Source organism: Haplochromis burtoni, unplaced genomic scaffold, assembly GCF_018398535.1.
Source record: "Haplochromis burtoni strain Fernald_Lab_line unplaced genomic scaffold, NCSU_Asbu1 Contig_338, whole genome shotgun sequence".
NCBI lineage: Eukaryota > Metazoa > Chordata > Actinopteri > Cichliformes > Cichlidae > Haplochromis > Haplochromis burtoni.
Window position 1 is genome coordinate 653,969 of NW_024582699.1, and position 16,786 is coordinate 670,754.

Genomic DNA, 16,786 nt, shown 5'->3' on the forward strand with positions numbered 1-16,786 from the left:
GTGTGGGAGAGACGGAGAGAGGAAGTTGCTATCTGGTGATTAAATCCCGCATGTGTGGGAGAGAAATGGAAGAGGCTGCAAAACAAGCCTTTGGGATGTAAGATAATCCTCAGCAGACGCCTGGAAAGCTGTACATGTGTGTGTTTGTAAGCTTAGGAGGAAAGATACAGCGGTGAATGCCACAGGCGTGAGCAGGCTTCTGTCTTGCAGTGAATGCAACTTTATCATTTCCTGAGGTTGAGCAACAGGAATCCTTTTCTCTCCCTTTGACGCACAATACGCTGCCATTTACTTTCAAGCTGACTTCTTAAGCCATTTCTCATGCTGATTTTAAATAGACAATAACATCCACTCTCAAAGTTTCCCTCAAAGGAAGATGAAAGTACTGACTTCAGTTATACAAAGGAGAGGGGACCATCTATCCTTTTATTTTCCTTATCTTCATACATTACTGAGACAATATACGCTCAACAGCCAGTTTATTCAAACTGCTTATTAATGATCTATTGCAAATAACACGAAAAAGCTTGTTTCAGAGATACCAGGAGAAGCTAAATAAAGATGACTTATTATGAACTGTGACTCATGCAAAGCTACACTAGTAGAAACTAAGATTAAAAATACGGACTAGAAAAAAGCACAACATTCCCCACATTGAGTTTTTTGCAGAAGGGTAAGGGTTTATGTTAAAGTGGGCTGAATTGTGGTTATTTGCATACCTGTGCAATAGCCTGAGGAATCACTAAGAACTCGCAGTCAGCCTGACAGCTCTTCACTAATTGTAGCTCATTTAGTGTTTTCTTACTTTGTTATATTCTGAGTTTGTCTTCTCTGAGAAATTTCCCTGTAACCTCTCGTCAGAGCCTGAGTCGGCGTCTTTTAGATCTGCAACAATAAAAATCAGGTAAAATCAGCTTATTAATGCAACAATCAATGAATCTTTTAAGCTCTAATCATATAAAATCCCAATTCCCCATTTTCTGTTGTTGCATATCTTTAAGTGAGGTTCGGAACACCAGTGTTATTTCATGGAAATGTTTACTCAGTGTCTACACATCTGCAGGTAAACAAGGAATTAGCAGGTTGTGTTTGCAGTGTAAACTACAGGAAAATGTCTCTCCTGTCCTTTGTTGGGTTTTTTCCTGCCACGTAAACTCACACGCCCTCTGCTCTGTACTACGGGGCTGCATGCACGACATGTTTGGGTCATGTTACAACAAATACACATGTAATCACTAAGCTGCCCTGGAGGGGTTTGTGCTATTTGTCAGCTTTGAGTAGGGCTCTCATGTGCCACTTCAAAAACAACAACAGGACCCCGCCCTGTTGGCTCGAAACCTGGCTGAGCTAAACAGCTGGAGCGGATTTGGAAAGCGGGCTGTGGATGTGTGGCAGTGGTCGGTTTCTGACACATGACGGTGATTGAAGTTTACTACATCTTTGTGTGGTACATCTCACTGCAGGTCTTTGTTATGTAAAAGAGGATTTGGTGCTTTTGGTTTTTTTATTTATTTAGTTTTTTGGATGAAGAATTGATCACTTTATCGAAACATGAGATCGTTCTTTTCCCCCTTTATTTATTTTTGTAGGTCTTTTATTTCTGCACAGACCACAGACGGGGGGGGGAGAGAAGTCTCATTATAACACATACTCGCCAGGCTTCTCATTTTGCCACTTCCCTTGTGAGTCTCGCGGCAGCTTTCTTATCATCGACCTCTGTTATTGCGTCAGATGATATTTTGTGGCTTAAATTAGATTCGTCTCGTGAGCATGCCTGCAGGTAGTGACTCAGGCTTTCAGCTCTTCCCTTTTAATAACCTGATGGATACGTCAGCGGCCAAGACGTGAGCTTATCTAGTTACCTGGAACATCTGTGCAGTTGCTCGTTTTGTGTGTGTGTGTGTGTGTGTGTGTGTGTGTGTGTGTTACCTCTTAAAAGCTGAGTCATAATGTGGTTGCAGGTGTCTTTTGGCATGCATCCTCACAATTTCAGACACCCCCCCACCACATCCCCTTGTTTTTTTTCTTTCAGTTGTTCCTACTTACACCCCCTTCCTTCCACCTCTGTTGCGTTTCTCTGCAAGTTGTCGTCATAGCAACAGTCCCCTGGCACTCCATCCCTGGCTCCACGGCTATCCCAGTGGCATTGGTTGTTATCAGCAGCCTAGTGTGGCGTGAAGTGCATTAAGTGGAATCTCCTAGGCCTAACCTTGTGGTACATTAAACCGATTTTAGACGCACTCTGAGATTTTGGGGCAGCAGGCGGCATTAGATGAGGGAGGCCTTTTGGGTGTGTCTTGCGGATTACATTGAAAACCGGATGGCAAGCTTGACACGATGGTATTGTCACAATATACCCAGGAAAACACTCAATAACATTTTTCGATACCACAAGGAAGCTTCACCCCAGATTTAACAAAATAATTTCAGATTATCATCAGAGGTTTCATTCATTTTACAGATTATGAACATTTCTTTACAAAACCTAATAATAAACAAAGGGTACAACAACACAATACCTAAAGTCACAACAACTTAAGTTAGAAGAGCATAAAAGTTGAACTTTGGATAAATTGTTGTGGTTAACATTTCTGATAACTGGTTAATTATTCAGTGGTATTGAAATGGGAATTTTCCTGACCTTGTTTAATTTAATATCAGTGTTTATTCTCTATTAATATTTGAGTATTGATACATTTTTTTTCTTTTTGACAACCTTAGTGAGGATTTGAGTAAATTAAAGAAAACTTGAGATTGGGCCGTCTCCGGACCAGTTCAATCAGTGGTGATCAGTGCTGCCACAGGGTCGCTGGGATATCGGCTTAGTGGGAACTGTGGCACATAGTGACCGAGCCCGGCAACCATCAGATGCTAACATTACGTGTAGTAGTCCAGCTTGGTCTCTCTTGCAGCCTTTTCACCACACGGGCGCTAGGATATTTCCTGGTGGCAATCTCGTGCTTTTGGACAACTGTGAACAGTGAACCGGAGTTGGCGGTTTGCTGATTACTAACTGTCAGGATTTGCATACATACATCCCAGGTCTGCACAAGCAACTCACTGGCAACAAAATATAGATAAGATTGGCAAAATATTATATAAAGACCTTGCCTAGATGATAGCTAAAGTATATGTAACACATTTAAAAGGGACCAGTTTTCCTTTTTTCCTTATTTCTGTCATTTGTTGTTACAATAAGCATTCATCAGTCAATTTTAGTGTCAAAATTGGGAAGAACGATAAAAGAAACTGCTGATCTACTGCAGTTTTCCCACCCAACATTGTTCAGTCTATAGCATGAAGACAATGAAGACAAAATCAAGTCCATCGATGCCATCGAGTGAAAAGGACGGTTTTGTAGGAACAGGAAAGATGGCAGGCGGGGAGAAGATAAGAGTTCATTGCTACAGATGAAAGCAAATGCTGAAAAATAAGCCTCAGATAGGGACCAGTTCTCAAAAACATGAGCGAAAGCACAAACACACGCTTGGCCTTATAATATTATTATTGCATATCATTTGAACATTTGCTCTCTCTGTGTATCATTCTGTTTAGGCTAATTATCTCATCATTTGTATTTGTACGACCTATAAAATATGAGTATGCCCAGTGGGTGTAGACACACTGTAGCCTACCAAGAAAACGCACTACTCTGGATAGAGTCTTACCAATTTATCAGGCAGCAGATATTAGCCATTTGTCCATCTATTGGTATCGCCAGTTATATCAGTCATTAAAGGGAAAATTTAAAAAACTGAAGTAGAGACTGGAGAAACACCCTTCAACCATGTTATGAGTGTGGATGTTGACTAGTTTGTCCACCAGAGGGCACTGTTTGCAATACCACAAACACGTAAACATGTTATTATAGCACATAACAAATATTAACTCCTGTATTGTTGGTCTCTATAATTCACCATAGCCTCATTGGTCTGTCCCATCCCTTTTTTTTTTTTTTTTTTTTTTTTTTTTTCCAAAAATGATTGCAACTATAACTTGACTGAAACATTTTATCAACATGTAGGGTTAATTTGTAGAATTTATGGTTTGTGCTGGGGGTGAGTATCTCTTTTGATCCGTCCCTGCTGACCACCTTTACTATAGACGTGTGAGGAAAACCGTGTAATGGAAGGAAACTGGATTGTTTTACACTGGAAGACTATCACCATGCATTATTAATACTTATTGATTGACTTTTAACTTGTTAGGATCAGAGAGAAAAAGACTTTGGTTAATCTGTGTGTTTATATGTGTGTTTTTCAGCACATGTAGAAAATGAGGAGCAGTACACTCAGGCCCTGGAGAAGTTTGGAGAAAACTGTGTGTACAGAGACGATCCTGATCTGGGCTCGGCTTTTCTCAAGTTCTCCGTCTTCACCAAGGAGCTCACAGCGCTTTTCAAAAACCTTGTGAGTTCACACTGTGTGGCTGTATGTGTGGGTGGGTAAAGTCCTCTGGGACAAAGACAAATTTTCATGCTGTCCTTAATTGTGTTTATTCCACCGTGTGTGTGTTCTCTAACACACACTGATCACACACAAAGTCCAGCTTGAACTTAAAACCCTGAGGACATAGCCCTAGTTTTTCCATCAAGACATCCGAAGAGCCAGTGCAACACCAAATATCTCCTGGGTCTAATGCTGCCTGATCTGTTAAGCCCAGGTCTTGTGTGAAAGCCAACGCTTTATTAAAAAAATTTGACTCCATCTTGTGAGGTCTGTCACTCCCCTCGCACACTTTATCAGCTCATACCGAGAACAGGAGCTTTAGATTTTGTGTTGGTGTGATCTCAGCGTCTTATATTAAAGAAATATGAGCTTCTGCCTGACCTGGATGTGAAGATGTAATCTCCAATAGCTTAAGAAAGCACTGGGTTCCTAGATTGCATGTAGGGGCTGGCCTTTATAGCAGCTTGGAAACAGCCGAGTTAAAGGCAGAATTTGTGTCTTTAACAAGTTTGAAATGTGATTTAAAAATGAAAATAATACCAAGGGTGGTGGAATTTTTATACCCAAGACACTGAGCTATGTGTAATTAACCCTTTTGCACCTTCACTCGATGTTTTCTCACAAGCTTAACGATTCCTGAATCCGTTTCAGACTAAAATCTTAATAGCATTTCGTTCAATTCACTTTTGTTTAGATGCCACCGATTCACAATAACAGTCACTTTGTATAGTAAGATCTGACAGTGTTAGAGAGGATCTCCTACAGTTGAACAAATGATCAATTCAGGTCTCAAGCACACAAATCTAGAGCTAAGTCAGTGACTCTCAAGCATGGTTTCCAGGAAAAAAATCTGCATTCCTGGACTGGTTAGCAAGTATAATCAGTCCCAAAGAGCGTGCTGCAATAAAAACCTCCCTGTGATTGCTTTGGTTGCTAGCAGACTGTAGTGATCGCCTATAGTTTGCATGTACAAGGACTTTTCTGCAAACACTCACCGTTTACTCTCCGAGAAGCAGTGAAACTTGAAAAAAATGGAACACCAACCAGAAATCGAGAGCATTCTCCTTCAAAGTAAAAGATTTATCTCACTGCTGCAACCAGAACATTTTCAACTTTTATTTTGAAGGAGAACAGTATTTGCTTCCTGTTTGCGTGACATTTTTCACAGTTTCACTGCTGTTTGGCAAGTAGTTTGCAAGTATCTGGAGACTTCTGTGCAAACTACTGACGACTGCAGCAACCTGCTAGCAACTAAAGCTATCACAAGTAGTTTTTTGCTGCCAAATGGTCACCAACACGTAACTAAGCCTGTGTGACTGAGACCTTATCTTCATTAAGATGCTACATACTGCATGCAGGCTTAAAGAATAACAAAACGAATGACCTGATTCAGCTGATTTCCAACCTTCCTTGACTGAGAAACCATCCATACCACTGCTTTTATTGTAAAACATGACCAGTTGTGTATACATGCTGTCGCAGTAGATGTTTACACATATTTATTTTTAGTGTTTAGTGACTGTTTCCACTGAACCTGTGTGACGTGTTCTGTGTTACAATTTGTCTGCTAGTTGCTTCTTTATTTGCGCAGCATTAGCCTTTCAACGCTATTATTTACTTAAGATGAAGAGCTGAAACTCTGGATTTTGTATGTCCACTGCAAGGAGACGCAGCACACAGGACACTGCTGAAAGGATTACGTCTCAGTGACTTTCAGTCTCCTGCTGTCTTAAAATCTCTGACGTAACCTTTCGACTCTTATTTGTGTCTCTCTTCAACTTCCTCCAGTTCCAAAACATGAACAACATCATCACCTTCCCTCTGGACAGCCTGCTGAAAGGAGACCTGAAGGGTGTCAAAGGGGTAAGGCAACTAAACAGCAAGTCTTTGTGTTACACTCCATGTGCTGTGTTTTATACAGGAGGAAATATTAAAGCCATTATTCTTGGATGATGCCCTGAAGTACCTCTTATTCTGCGATAGTGGACTGACACTAAGGGTTGTTCTTGCACTAATTTCAATGTAAATGTCAGCTGATGAACATATTCATCTTGCAGTTGTTTAATCCGTCAAAGAAACCAGATCGCAGAGTGAAAACGGCTCACTAGACGTACAGAGAGACCTTCTGAGTGGTTCAAAGCTGCTGGACAATTATTACCCTCCTTTAGGTGCTGCAGTCTAGCTATCAAGGTTAATAACACGCTGCTTTGATCTCAGACCACGTTCCTGTTCCCAAAAAAGTAAAAGTGGAGCTGGCAACACAGAGAGAGAGATGGTGGATGAAGCAGTTCCTGGAATATACCTGTCTGCAGCAGAGCTGATTCATCAAACTGCAGAATAAAAAATCAGCCTCTGAATGAATATTAATGTTAATGTTTTTGTGCAGTTATGCAAAACTATGAGGGATGGAGTCCACAATCTCTCAGCTTGAGTGATTATTTATTAATGTCTTTAATTGCTGCTACAATGGTGCAGGTTCATATTAAAATGGCCATAAGGTCAGCAAGCGTGCAAATAACAACACCAGTGAGAGCAGATATTCTTAATAAGGTTCTCTCAGGAGCACAGCTGCTTACAAACATGCTATTTATATGCTTTGTTTGCAAGGGGAGGCCAATCAGATACTTGACTTAAAGGGAGAAGGCCGCTAGCTAATAATGTATTGACTTTTTCCAGATCGAGGATGAACAAGGCCCAGAAAATAAATAAAGATTATTTTGAACCATGAATTATGCAAAGCTACTTTTTAGAGGCCGTGAATAGAAATGCGGAGCATATGAATGTTTGAGAACGTGTTACTGTGCATGTGTTTGCAGGATCTACTGCAGTGCTTCTCTCACTTTTTCTGTTGTGAGATCTAAAACGATATTCATTTGCTTGGCTGGTTCAATCTATAACTGTGTTTCTTGTTTAGCTTGGAGAAGCAAAACAGTTTTCTGCCCATCATGGGCGGTTTGTTTAATTTTGCAGTCCTTTCAGGTATAGAATAATAAATATGTTCTCCTGTAAAGTCATATTTTTTTGAACTCTTCTTCTTGAAAGCCTACTAGGAGCAAACCCTGAAGCTCTTCTCTGAACTTAGTGCTTTCTGTGACATTTCAAGCCTTCTTATAGAGGAAATTAACTGTGTGTGCATCAGAAGTTAGCTGGGGTGGTCTCTGCCTGTGCAGCTATGCTCTGAAAAACCTGGAAACTATTTTAATAGTCCTTAAACGGAGTCTTTATTGATATTTTACGAGGTGTCAAAACAATGTCGTCTTTATCGGGGGAAGAGCTAAACAACCGTGAAATGCCACCAAAACAAAAGCGGTAAATTAAGGTGGGAATAAAAGACCGTAGCTCAGTATTTTCGCAGGTTTTTAGTGCTACGTTTGGAGACTGCAGTAAGCGAGGGAGGGGTGACACAAAGACTCGCAGCAAGGAAATGTTTAATGCCTGCAAACATGCTTTGGTCTGAAATAAAGTGTGTTGAGGTTTAATAGACAGGCCTGTGCCTTGTGTATTAATGCAGTCTGCTAGACGGTCATGTGTGTCCACCAATCAGACTAAACCCAGACAGACACTCATCAACAGTCTCTGCCAATCTGTAATGCAATCAGACTGTCCACAGTGGTCTGTGACCTTTCACTCTCTAGGCACATGATTAGATTTGGTTTCCACTGAGGTATGATGTAGTTAAGTCGGCTCTAATGAGGGTGGTTGCCATGGAGAAGCCAGTTGTCCCAATGACCCCTGGCCACTTTGTGCTGTCTGGCCCCTGAACTGCCCCCCCCCCGTTTTTTTTTTTTTTTTTTTGCGTTCTTTCCTCAAGTGTTGTCGTTTTGGCTTCAATCTCCTTTTCTGTTCTGTGATTTCCTGCCTTTGTCCTCTCGTCTCTGTTTTAACTCTGCTGATATCTCCGCCTTTCTCTCTCGACACTCCCCCCCCCACCACCGCGCACCCCGCCCGCACCGCCAACCGGCTTGTGGGCGCCAGTTGTCTCCGCAATGCTTGCCCACTTATTGCTCATTAGCCCACAGATGATTCTCATTACCCCAGTGGCGAAGGACTAATGAGCTGCTGGTTATTTTATACTTCAGGGCACACTCACATTTACACACACTTATATAAATGTCACCAGTGATGTAGTCACTAAACCTGGAAGTTAGGCTTCTACACAAAGAGAGAGAAAAGGTCACAGAGATGTACAGTAATGTTTACCTGTTGCTCACCTACACAGCCCAGAGGCTTTCCCTCGTCTCTTCCTTATTGCCATTCATTATTCATTATTCCACCACTACCACGGGAAGTACCTGTTAGGAGAGCGGGTGGGGGAGTAGGAAGAAGTCCAGACATGCACGACAGGCTGTTTACACTACAGGGAGAGGAACAACTGAAGTATAATATATTAATTGGCTAATGTGGATGTCATTAAAGAGTAATGTATTTAAAAGATCAAAGGAGCTTACGAGGAGGAATGCATTGCAATGCGGATGGGAATTATGTACTTCACCAGTCACAAGCAGGAACAAGATTTACACATTTGTACGCTCATTTTAAACGAGTTGTGGTGTTTTTGGAACAAATATGCAACAATTTTACAAGCAAATCAAACTCTCCTCGAATAAATGTTGATGACGGAAACCTGAGTTCACTTATATTAATGTAGCTTCGAAAGCAGACCGTGCTTGAGGTAATAAAAGGAACTTGTGCTGATTTCCCTATTTTGTTCTTTGACTTTAATAGAATGGCTTTGCATGATTTAGGGTTCAAAATAATGCTTGTTTATGTTATACCAGTCCTGAATAAGACATCTGAGCTCACCTACCGTTTTAGCACCTTAAGCCCGTCTTACCTATAAGTCCCCCCCCCCCTTTTTTTTAATAGGTAGGATTAACCCTAACTTCTGCCAGTAACTCTTTACTCAGCATTTAAGGCTAAATGTATATCTTGATCAGATCATTTCTCAAAAATTTACACACAAAAGAGGGCAACTAACAGTAACACCTCAACAAATGAGAAGTATGCTGCGTATTTTGAAATGGACTTCCCTCTTGCTGTTCAGTGCAGATCAAAAATGCAGTTTGGTCTCTTAAAATTCTCCACGTTCAACGCTGCGGTGTGGCAGCTTCAGTAGTTACCAGCCTTTACATTTGATTTAATTCAGGATTTAATGGCTTTCTGGTGACCGGTGCTCACATAAACCCTGTTAATATTCTGCCAGTGCTGTCTTCAGCAATGAGTGCAATGAACTCACTCTGCAAGAGGCAGCAGCTAATGGCTCTGGGATTAGAGGGCTAACACTTAACAACCTGTCACTGCTGTTACTTGATTAAAAACCCCGACCATCTTATCACAAAGGAGAATCAAGATTTCATGTGTAAAAGTCAATTTTAAGGCAATGCAACACCCTTCTTCTCTTCGTATTTTGCTAGGAAAATGTGAAATGCATTTGTTATGACCATCTTTATTCTTCAACACAGCCTGAAGTCTCTCAGGCTTTTTGTCATTTCTTTATGTAGTCTTCAGGAATAGTTCTCCAAGATTCTTGAGTGACATTTTTGCTCTGTTTTTTGTCAAGATAATCCAACACTGCTTAATAATGTTGTGCTCTCTGGGGAGGCGATCCATGTCTGATGGTGTTGCACTGTGTGTGTTTTTTTTCCACTCATTATGTCTTTACTGGGATCATTGTGATGCTGAAAAATGAATGTGTTCGTGCTGCCAGTGAGAGGCTTTCCAGATGGTACTCCATGCTGGATTAAAAACTGATGGCAATTTTCTGTGTTCATAATTCCATCAATTTTCACAAGATTCCCAGCACCAGTGGCTAAAATGCACCTCAAACCACGACAGTGTTTTACAGATGGTCGTGGAAGTTTTGGTATACCTCAGCATTATTTCCCTGTTTCCCTTCTTATAGAAAATGGTCAGGTACAAGGACTGGACTGAATGAAAAATCGGCCAACATCCAAAGAAAAACCTTGAAAGGTTTCAAAAAACATGAAGAACTATTGATCAACACCACTTTGAAAAAAAATGACATGAGTAGAAGAAAGTCTGGCTGCTATGAAGAAATTAGTGGTGGCTAAAGAAGTTTTGCACAGTAATGAAATTAAGCCCTTTCACTGTAGTACCAACAAGAACGCCGCTGTGAGGGTCAGTGGAAAGCCCAGTAGTGTTATTGCTGGAGATAGACACACTCCCACTCAGGAGAAATTAGAAAGTGTTGATTTCACCAGTCTGTTCTGCTAATACTGAATTGTGAGAGTGGATGCCTGCATGACATCATACCTGCCGTCTACTCGCTCATCGCATGCTTATGGAGAGGTCTCTAACACACCGTGAATCATATCAACTTATCAGTATTCAACCCCAGTGACTAAGGGGTGCAGAACCTAGTGTGTGTGTTTGGAGCATTGGCGGGGGGAAGCTAGTGTGGACTAATGCATTTAGATTGAGGGATATTAGTCCAGCTGTGTGTCCCCCCCCTATTGTGTTTCAGTGGATCGTGAACACCCGAAACCGCCCACGCATGCTAGCTGTTGGAGGTTTTTTAGATGAGAGCTGATCTGTGTTTGCTGATCTCATTAGTTTGCAAACCAAATACTCTGCAGCATTAGTGCTTTTAAAAATGACATTGGCAGACATTTAAAAACAGCACAAGGAAGTAGGTTAACGTGCCAGTGGACCTCCGCTGTAGTAACCCTTTCGTAGCACCACGTCACATGTAACACAGGCTTAGTCATTATTCTGGTGGCCTCGCATCAATTCAACTCAAAGCATTTTTATTTATTTTTTTGCAAGTCATCCCGCTGCTTTCTCCCTACTTTCCTGCCTCTTTGAACCTCTCTGTAAAAAAAAAAATTAAAAGGAAAAAGTAGGTCAGTAGACAGTTCTACAAAGTTTTAAAGTTAAGAGCCTCCACATCATTGATACATTCGAGTTTCATCTTATTACATCCCTTCTTCTGTTTCTCCACTCTTGCCTGATCATATCTAAGATCCCGCTGTGACATTCAGGGGTCTTTTTGCTGCTCACACTTTCTTCCTTTCTCTCTAAATATTCTTTAGCCAGTCTGTTAAATGATGACAGTAACATTTCATTTGTTTCTCTTCCTGATAGGCCCCCCCAAAACATGCTTTTATTTTGTCCATCTTTGGCTGTGACGATAGAAGGATTATGGGCTGCCAGCCAATGCAAATGCTACGTAGTTCTTTGTCTTTTGTGCCCTCTGTCTTCTTTGCAGCAGGCGATAAGCTAACACACAAAGATCCCAAACACAAGCAAGAGTAATCCACAGTACTGTTTTTTTTTCACATGTTTTTGACAGCTGCAGCATGTAGTGATTCTGCCAGGGTGTACATAGACCCCACACTCCCCAAGTGGCACCCTTACCTCTCATCAAGAGCCCTTGAAAAGGACTCCGATCTACTTTAGGTTGCACATTTAGTATATCTGTAGGAAAAGGTGTGAGGCACGTATTCCAGGAGCTGCTAACCCTTCACATGTATGCTCCTTGTATGGTCCTGGGTAGTAAAAGGTCGCCTTCTCCATCTTTAGATTCAGCCAGACAGGATACAGAGTGCTAAAAGCCTGCATATCTCTGAGGGAGTGTTTTGCCCCTGTGCCTTGTCCTATTCTGCTCTGCCCTTCCCTGCCCAGTGATGCCTCTGTCTGGTATTTTTAGCCATTGTTACCATTTTTCCTCCTCTCTCCGGCTCTGACATTTCCTTCCGCTTACCCTCTTTTTTTTTTTTCTCTTTTTTTCCTCACTTGCTCTCTTGACCTGCAGTTCATTCTTTTAGTGGCTTCCTTCTACCCTTTGACAATTTTCCCCGCAGTCCTGTTCTTTTACGTTGGATTTTTATAGCCTTTTATACTCTCTTTTCTCTGGCGGTTTCTGCCGTTGAGCTGGATGAGTGAATGGCTCCCTGCCCCTTGAATTGGCCCAGTGAACCATGTTGTGATCCTGTGGGCCGACAGGTCGAGGCTGTCACTCCTCTGCTGTTGAAGTGGAGGTCAGCGGTGGGGATCAGCTCACTCTGGAGATCTAACAGTGGCACTGAAGCCGTAAGCAAAACCTAAGGCAACAGAAATTCATAGCAAGGTGGAGAAAAGTGCTGCATGATTTGGTTTGGCTTTCTGTGGTGAGCTCACTGTAATGTTTTAATTACAAGAATTAAAGCAGCTTAATTGCAGCTAAATCCTTTAGTTTTTTTCTCTTTCTCTGCTGTACAGCAGATTTTCCTGGCCTCCTGACCCCCCTCCACTCCTCATAACAACACAACAGTTGATTTTGGTGTATTGGTTGTTTTTTAGGGAATAAAATGGGCAGCTGTACCCATTAATGTCTGCTTTGTGCGTCCTAATCACTGTTTAATCAGCACTGGAGGACCAAAGAGGTGCTTTAATCAAGAGTTTTGCTCAAGCAGCACACGACGGCAAGAAATCGTTACCAGAGAATTTGCGTTATGAATGCCAGAAACAGTCACCTTGTGCTCCTGCTCACTGTTGAGACAAATGCCGGCTGTATAGATTAGCTATATTTTTTTGCAATGTTTTGCTATTGACGTGGTGAAGGCTGTGTCATTCTGCATCCAGAGTTTTCTGCTTGATGCGCTTGTCTGCGTTCATTGTGTACATGTAGGGACTATCAGTTACTTTCATTGTTGAGGACCTAAGAGTATTTATTAACCGTGTTTGGAAGTCATATGTGAATAAAATCTTTGCACCTTGAGAAGCTTTACATAAATACAAGAAATGGGTAGAAGCTGCTAGTCTCTCTTTCTGAGAGGTAAAAAATAATATATATATATATATTTACCTGCTAGCGCCTCTGACTAAGTCTCTGAGGCCGGCCAAGATGTAGACAACTTCCCACAAAAGTGCAGCAACTTGGACTCATTAAACTAAACAGCTGTCACGAGTATATTAATGAGCTTCAGAGGCCTTTTATTATTTTTGGATAAACACAAGCTGTTTCCTCCTGTTTTCAGTCTTTCTTGTAACTTTTTGGCTTCTCCTTCGTGACGCCCGAAAGTAACTTCCCAATGGGTCTCAGCTTTCTTAATTAAATGTATGTGAGGATCCCAAAAGTAGCACCAATCACAGGAAAACCACAGAGTAATGTTTTTTTGTTTGTCTGTTGTTGTTTTTTTATGGAGATGCATTAAAGGCTTTGTTCTGATAAATGATCCAAACAATTAATAGACTGTAAGAGCCAAACTACCCCGTTCATTCAGCACCTGCAGCTTTGAATGTTACCATGTGCTCCACTTAAGAAAATGTCGTCCCAGTTTATTTCTCGTCTATGTTCTACTCAACCCTCGATCGTCTCGCTGTCTTTCAAAGAGCTTGTTGCTGGTTTTGGTCACTTTTTAAAAATAATTATTATATTAATTAATACTTCCTTTTGTTTTTTCGCAGGATCTGAAAAAGCCCTTCGACAAAGCCTGGAAGGACTACGAAACAAAAGTGTAAGAAACTAAGCGCATCTAATCAGCAGTTCTTCGTGTGTTTTCTACCATATTTGATGTTTGCACTGTTGTTAGTCCATGACTTGTGCTCATGTAGTTATCAGTAGTTTAACACTTCAAGTTAGTTTTGTTTGAATGATTTTGGGCAGTATGTTTAAAATCAAATGTTTAGTAAGTGTCTTGTGTCTGTCCTCCATGTTTCCCTTTTAATGCCTCTTCCCTTGATTAACAACTCAGGCAATTCCTTATAATGTGAATAACCCACTGTCACCTTTTCCACTTCCACACTGAGACTCCATTTTCACCGACACTCCTTTGTGATTGTGCATGCAAAGAACTCGGGAGTTTTTATAGCACTTTCATATATTTTACAAGCAGCAAAGGACATTCTTTACTGAAAGGGTAATGCGTCTTCTCTCCAAACCGTTTTGATCAAGCAGTGCAGACTGTGTGCTGACATTAAGGGTTCATCTAGATGCCATGTGACCATTCCCGACCGTCCTAACTTGTTCTATTTTGTTCGACTCCATTGATGGCTAATGGAGGCCATCAATAGAGTTTTCTGCCTGATATGAAAAGCATCCAAACATATCAGTGATCATCTGATCTATCCGCTGTCTCCATTTCATAGGCTCAGTCAAAGAGCAATTACAGTATTTGGTCAACATGGCATTGATTTCTGGTTTCCTAATTTTGTTTGCGAGCTCTTTGCACCCAATGCCTGATTTTGAATTCCTTGTTAGGGGTTCATCCCACATTAAAAGCTGTTTATTCAGGAAGTGTTTTGGCTTCATTTTCACAAGTGATTCATTTATATTTTGTTTAAATGTAGAAAAACTCCAAGTCCTTTGTCTTGTGGGTGCTTTGCTTCCTGAACCAACAGTAGTGAAAATGAATGGACTCTCAGCCCCGTCGTCATTTGAACAACTGTCAGTTTGGCTAGCAGCCAAACAGCCTGGCTAACACGTGTCTCTGTATTTGTCGGGGCTGAAGATTCGTGTGCTGACAAAGGCCGGCAGTGTAAACCTAATGAAATCAGGTTTGGCACCTTCAGCAAAGCTAAACAGAAAGTTTAGGACAAAAACCAAAAAGCTTTTGGGACTAATGTCTGTGAGTGTGAGGCTGTTTGTGTGTGGTGTGCTAACTGCGTCTAAGGTTTTAACACTGTACCCATGAATATACACTCACTGGCCACTTTGCTAGATACACCTGTTCAGCTGCTCATTAATACAAATATCTAATTAACAGCTGAATTGATGCCAGATGCCAGATTGCAGCAGCTCGGTACATTTAGGCATGTAGACACAGTTAAGGTGACTTGCTGAAGTTCAAGCCAAGCTTCAGAATGGAGGAAGGTGACCTAAGAGCCAGATGGTCTCTGAGAGAAAATATCTCATGAGCGGCTGTTCTGTGAAAATGTCTCGTTGATGTCAGAGATCACAGGAGAATGGCTACAGTGTTTCGAGCTGGTAAACAAACAGCCACTTGCTGCTGCCTAAGTATGCAGAAGAGCATCTCTGAATGCTCAGCACGTCAAACCTCTCACTCCATAACCACTCCTGTCAGCTAAGAACAGGAAACTGATGCTGCAATTCTCATGTTCCCACCAAAACATTGCCTCACTTTCAATGATGGCTGCTTCCAGCAGATTAATGTGGCGTGTCACAAAGCTCAGACCATGACGATGAGTTCACTGCACTCAAACGGCCTCCAGATCTCAGTCCAGTAGAGCACCAATAGACCTGATACCTCAAGATTTAAGGCACTTCTGAAAGCAAGAGGGGGGTCCAACCTGATACTACCCAGGTGTACCTAAACACAGTATCTAGTGAGTGTACCTCCAATGAAACCTAGACAAATGTGACTGTACAACTAAATACAAACAGCTCATAATGTCACAGGTAAGACAAAATATTTTATTGGAGTAGTTTTGTTCGCTTTGGAAAGTAACACTCTTTGAGTAAAATTATTATTTTTTTCATTTGTTTGATAATTACCAAACAATGTGCAGTAATCACCCACATACCTCCCAGGTAAATACTTCATTAAATAATTAATGGACTTGAAAGTAAAATTTTAAAGTTGCTTTTTTACTTTTGCTAAGATTCTTAATTTTAAGTTTTGAATATTAAGTTTAAGGTTAATAAGTGAGTTAAACATCAGGTAGTGAGCTAAAATGTCTCGATGCATGCGCAATCCATCCAGGTAAGGAAATCCCAAAAAGTTGATTGTGTTCATGAACACAATCAACTTTTGTTACTTTAACGCACATGAAACAGGCTGGACTCTTACGCAGCTTTCAGTCACATTTCTGCATAACTATTTAAAAGATATGCTGTGAGAAAATGCGGCACATCCAAAAGAATGACCTGTTGCATGAAAGGTTGCCCCCACCCCCCCTCTCCCTTTGTTGTTTTTCTGTGTTGTCCTGATTGCCTGTGGAAGATGGAGAATTTATGGGAAAAACCGGCTCTGAGCGCTGGCTGTCAGGCAGCATGTATAAACAAATCTAAATCTAATCACTCATCTCATTGGCTTGTAGTCTCTTAGGTCCTACTCCTGACCTTTTTAGTACACTAAACCCATGGCTAACCTTAATCATCTTTAACGTAATCATCCTCAAACACTAAAAAAAAAAAAACGTGCACAAAAGAATCCTGCAAAAAGTCCGAGTGGAATCGAATCGCTGAGTCGAACCCCTCTCCCTGGTCGACATCTGCGCTCTAATTCCTTCTGCTTTATGTACTGATCTCAATTGTCGTCATCAGCGAGAAACTACAAGTGTTTGATTTCCCAAACAAGCTCTCAGCTAATTATGGAAACCTTCCAAAAAAAGCGCTGATGAGCTTAGTGCAGTTTGACTCTTGGCACTTCTGTTCA

General features: G+C 41.2%; 1 protein-coding gene across 1 annotated transcript in view; it reads left to right on the plus strand.

Annotated features, from left to right (window-relative positions):
- The window catches only part of asap2a (ArfGAP with SH3 domain, ankyrin repeat and PH domain 2a), a gene marked incomplete at its 3' end in the record, with an annotated part of 34,054 nt that extends 20,148 nt beyond the window's left edge, over nt 1-13,906 (plus strand). The window contains 3 exon segments of the mRNA XM_005942345.3: nt 4,264-4,409; nt 6,237-6,311; nt 13,857-13,906. Of these exon segments, the coding sequence (XP_005942407.2) occupies nt 4,264-4,409; nt 6,237-6,311; nt 13,857-13,906 (271 nt within the window).
- Between the last annotated feature and the right edge of the window lie 2,880 nt (nt 13,907-16,786).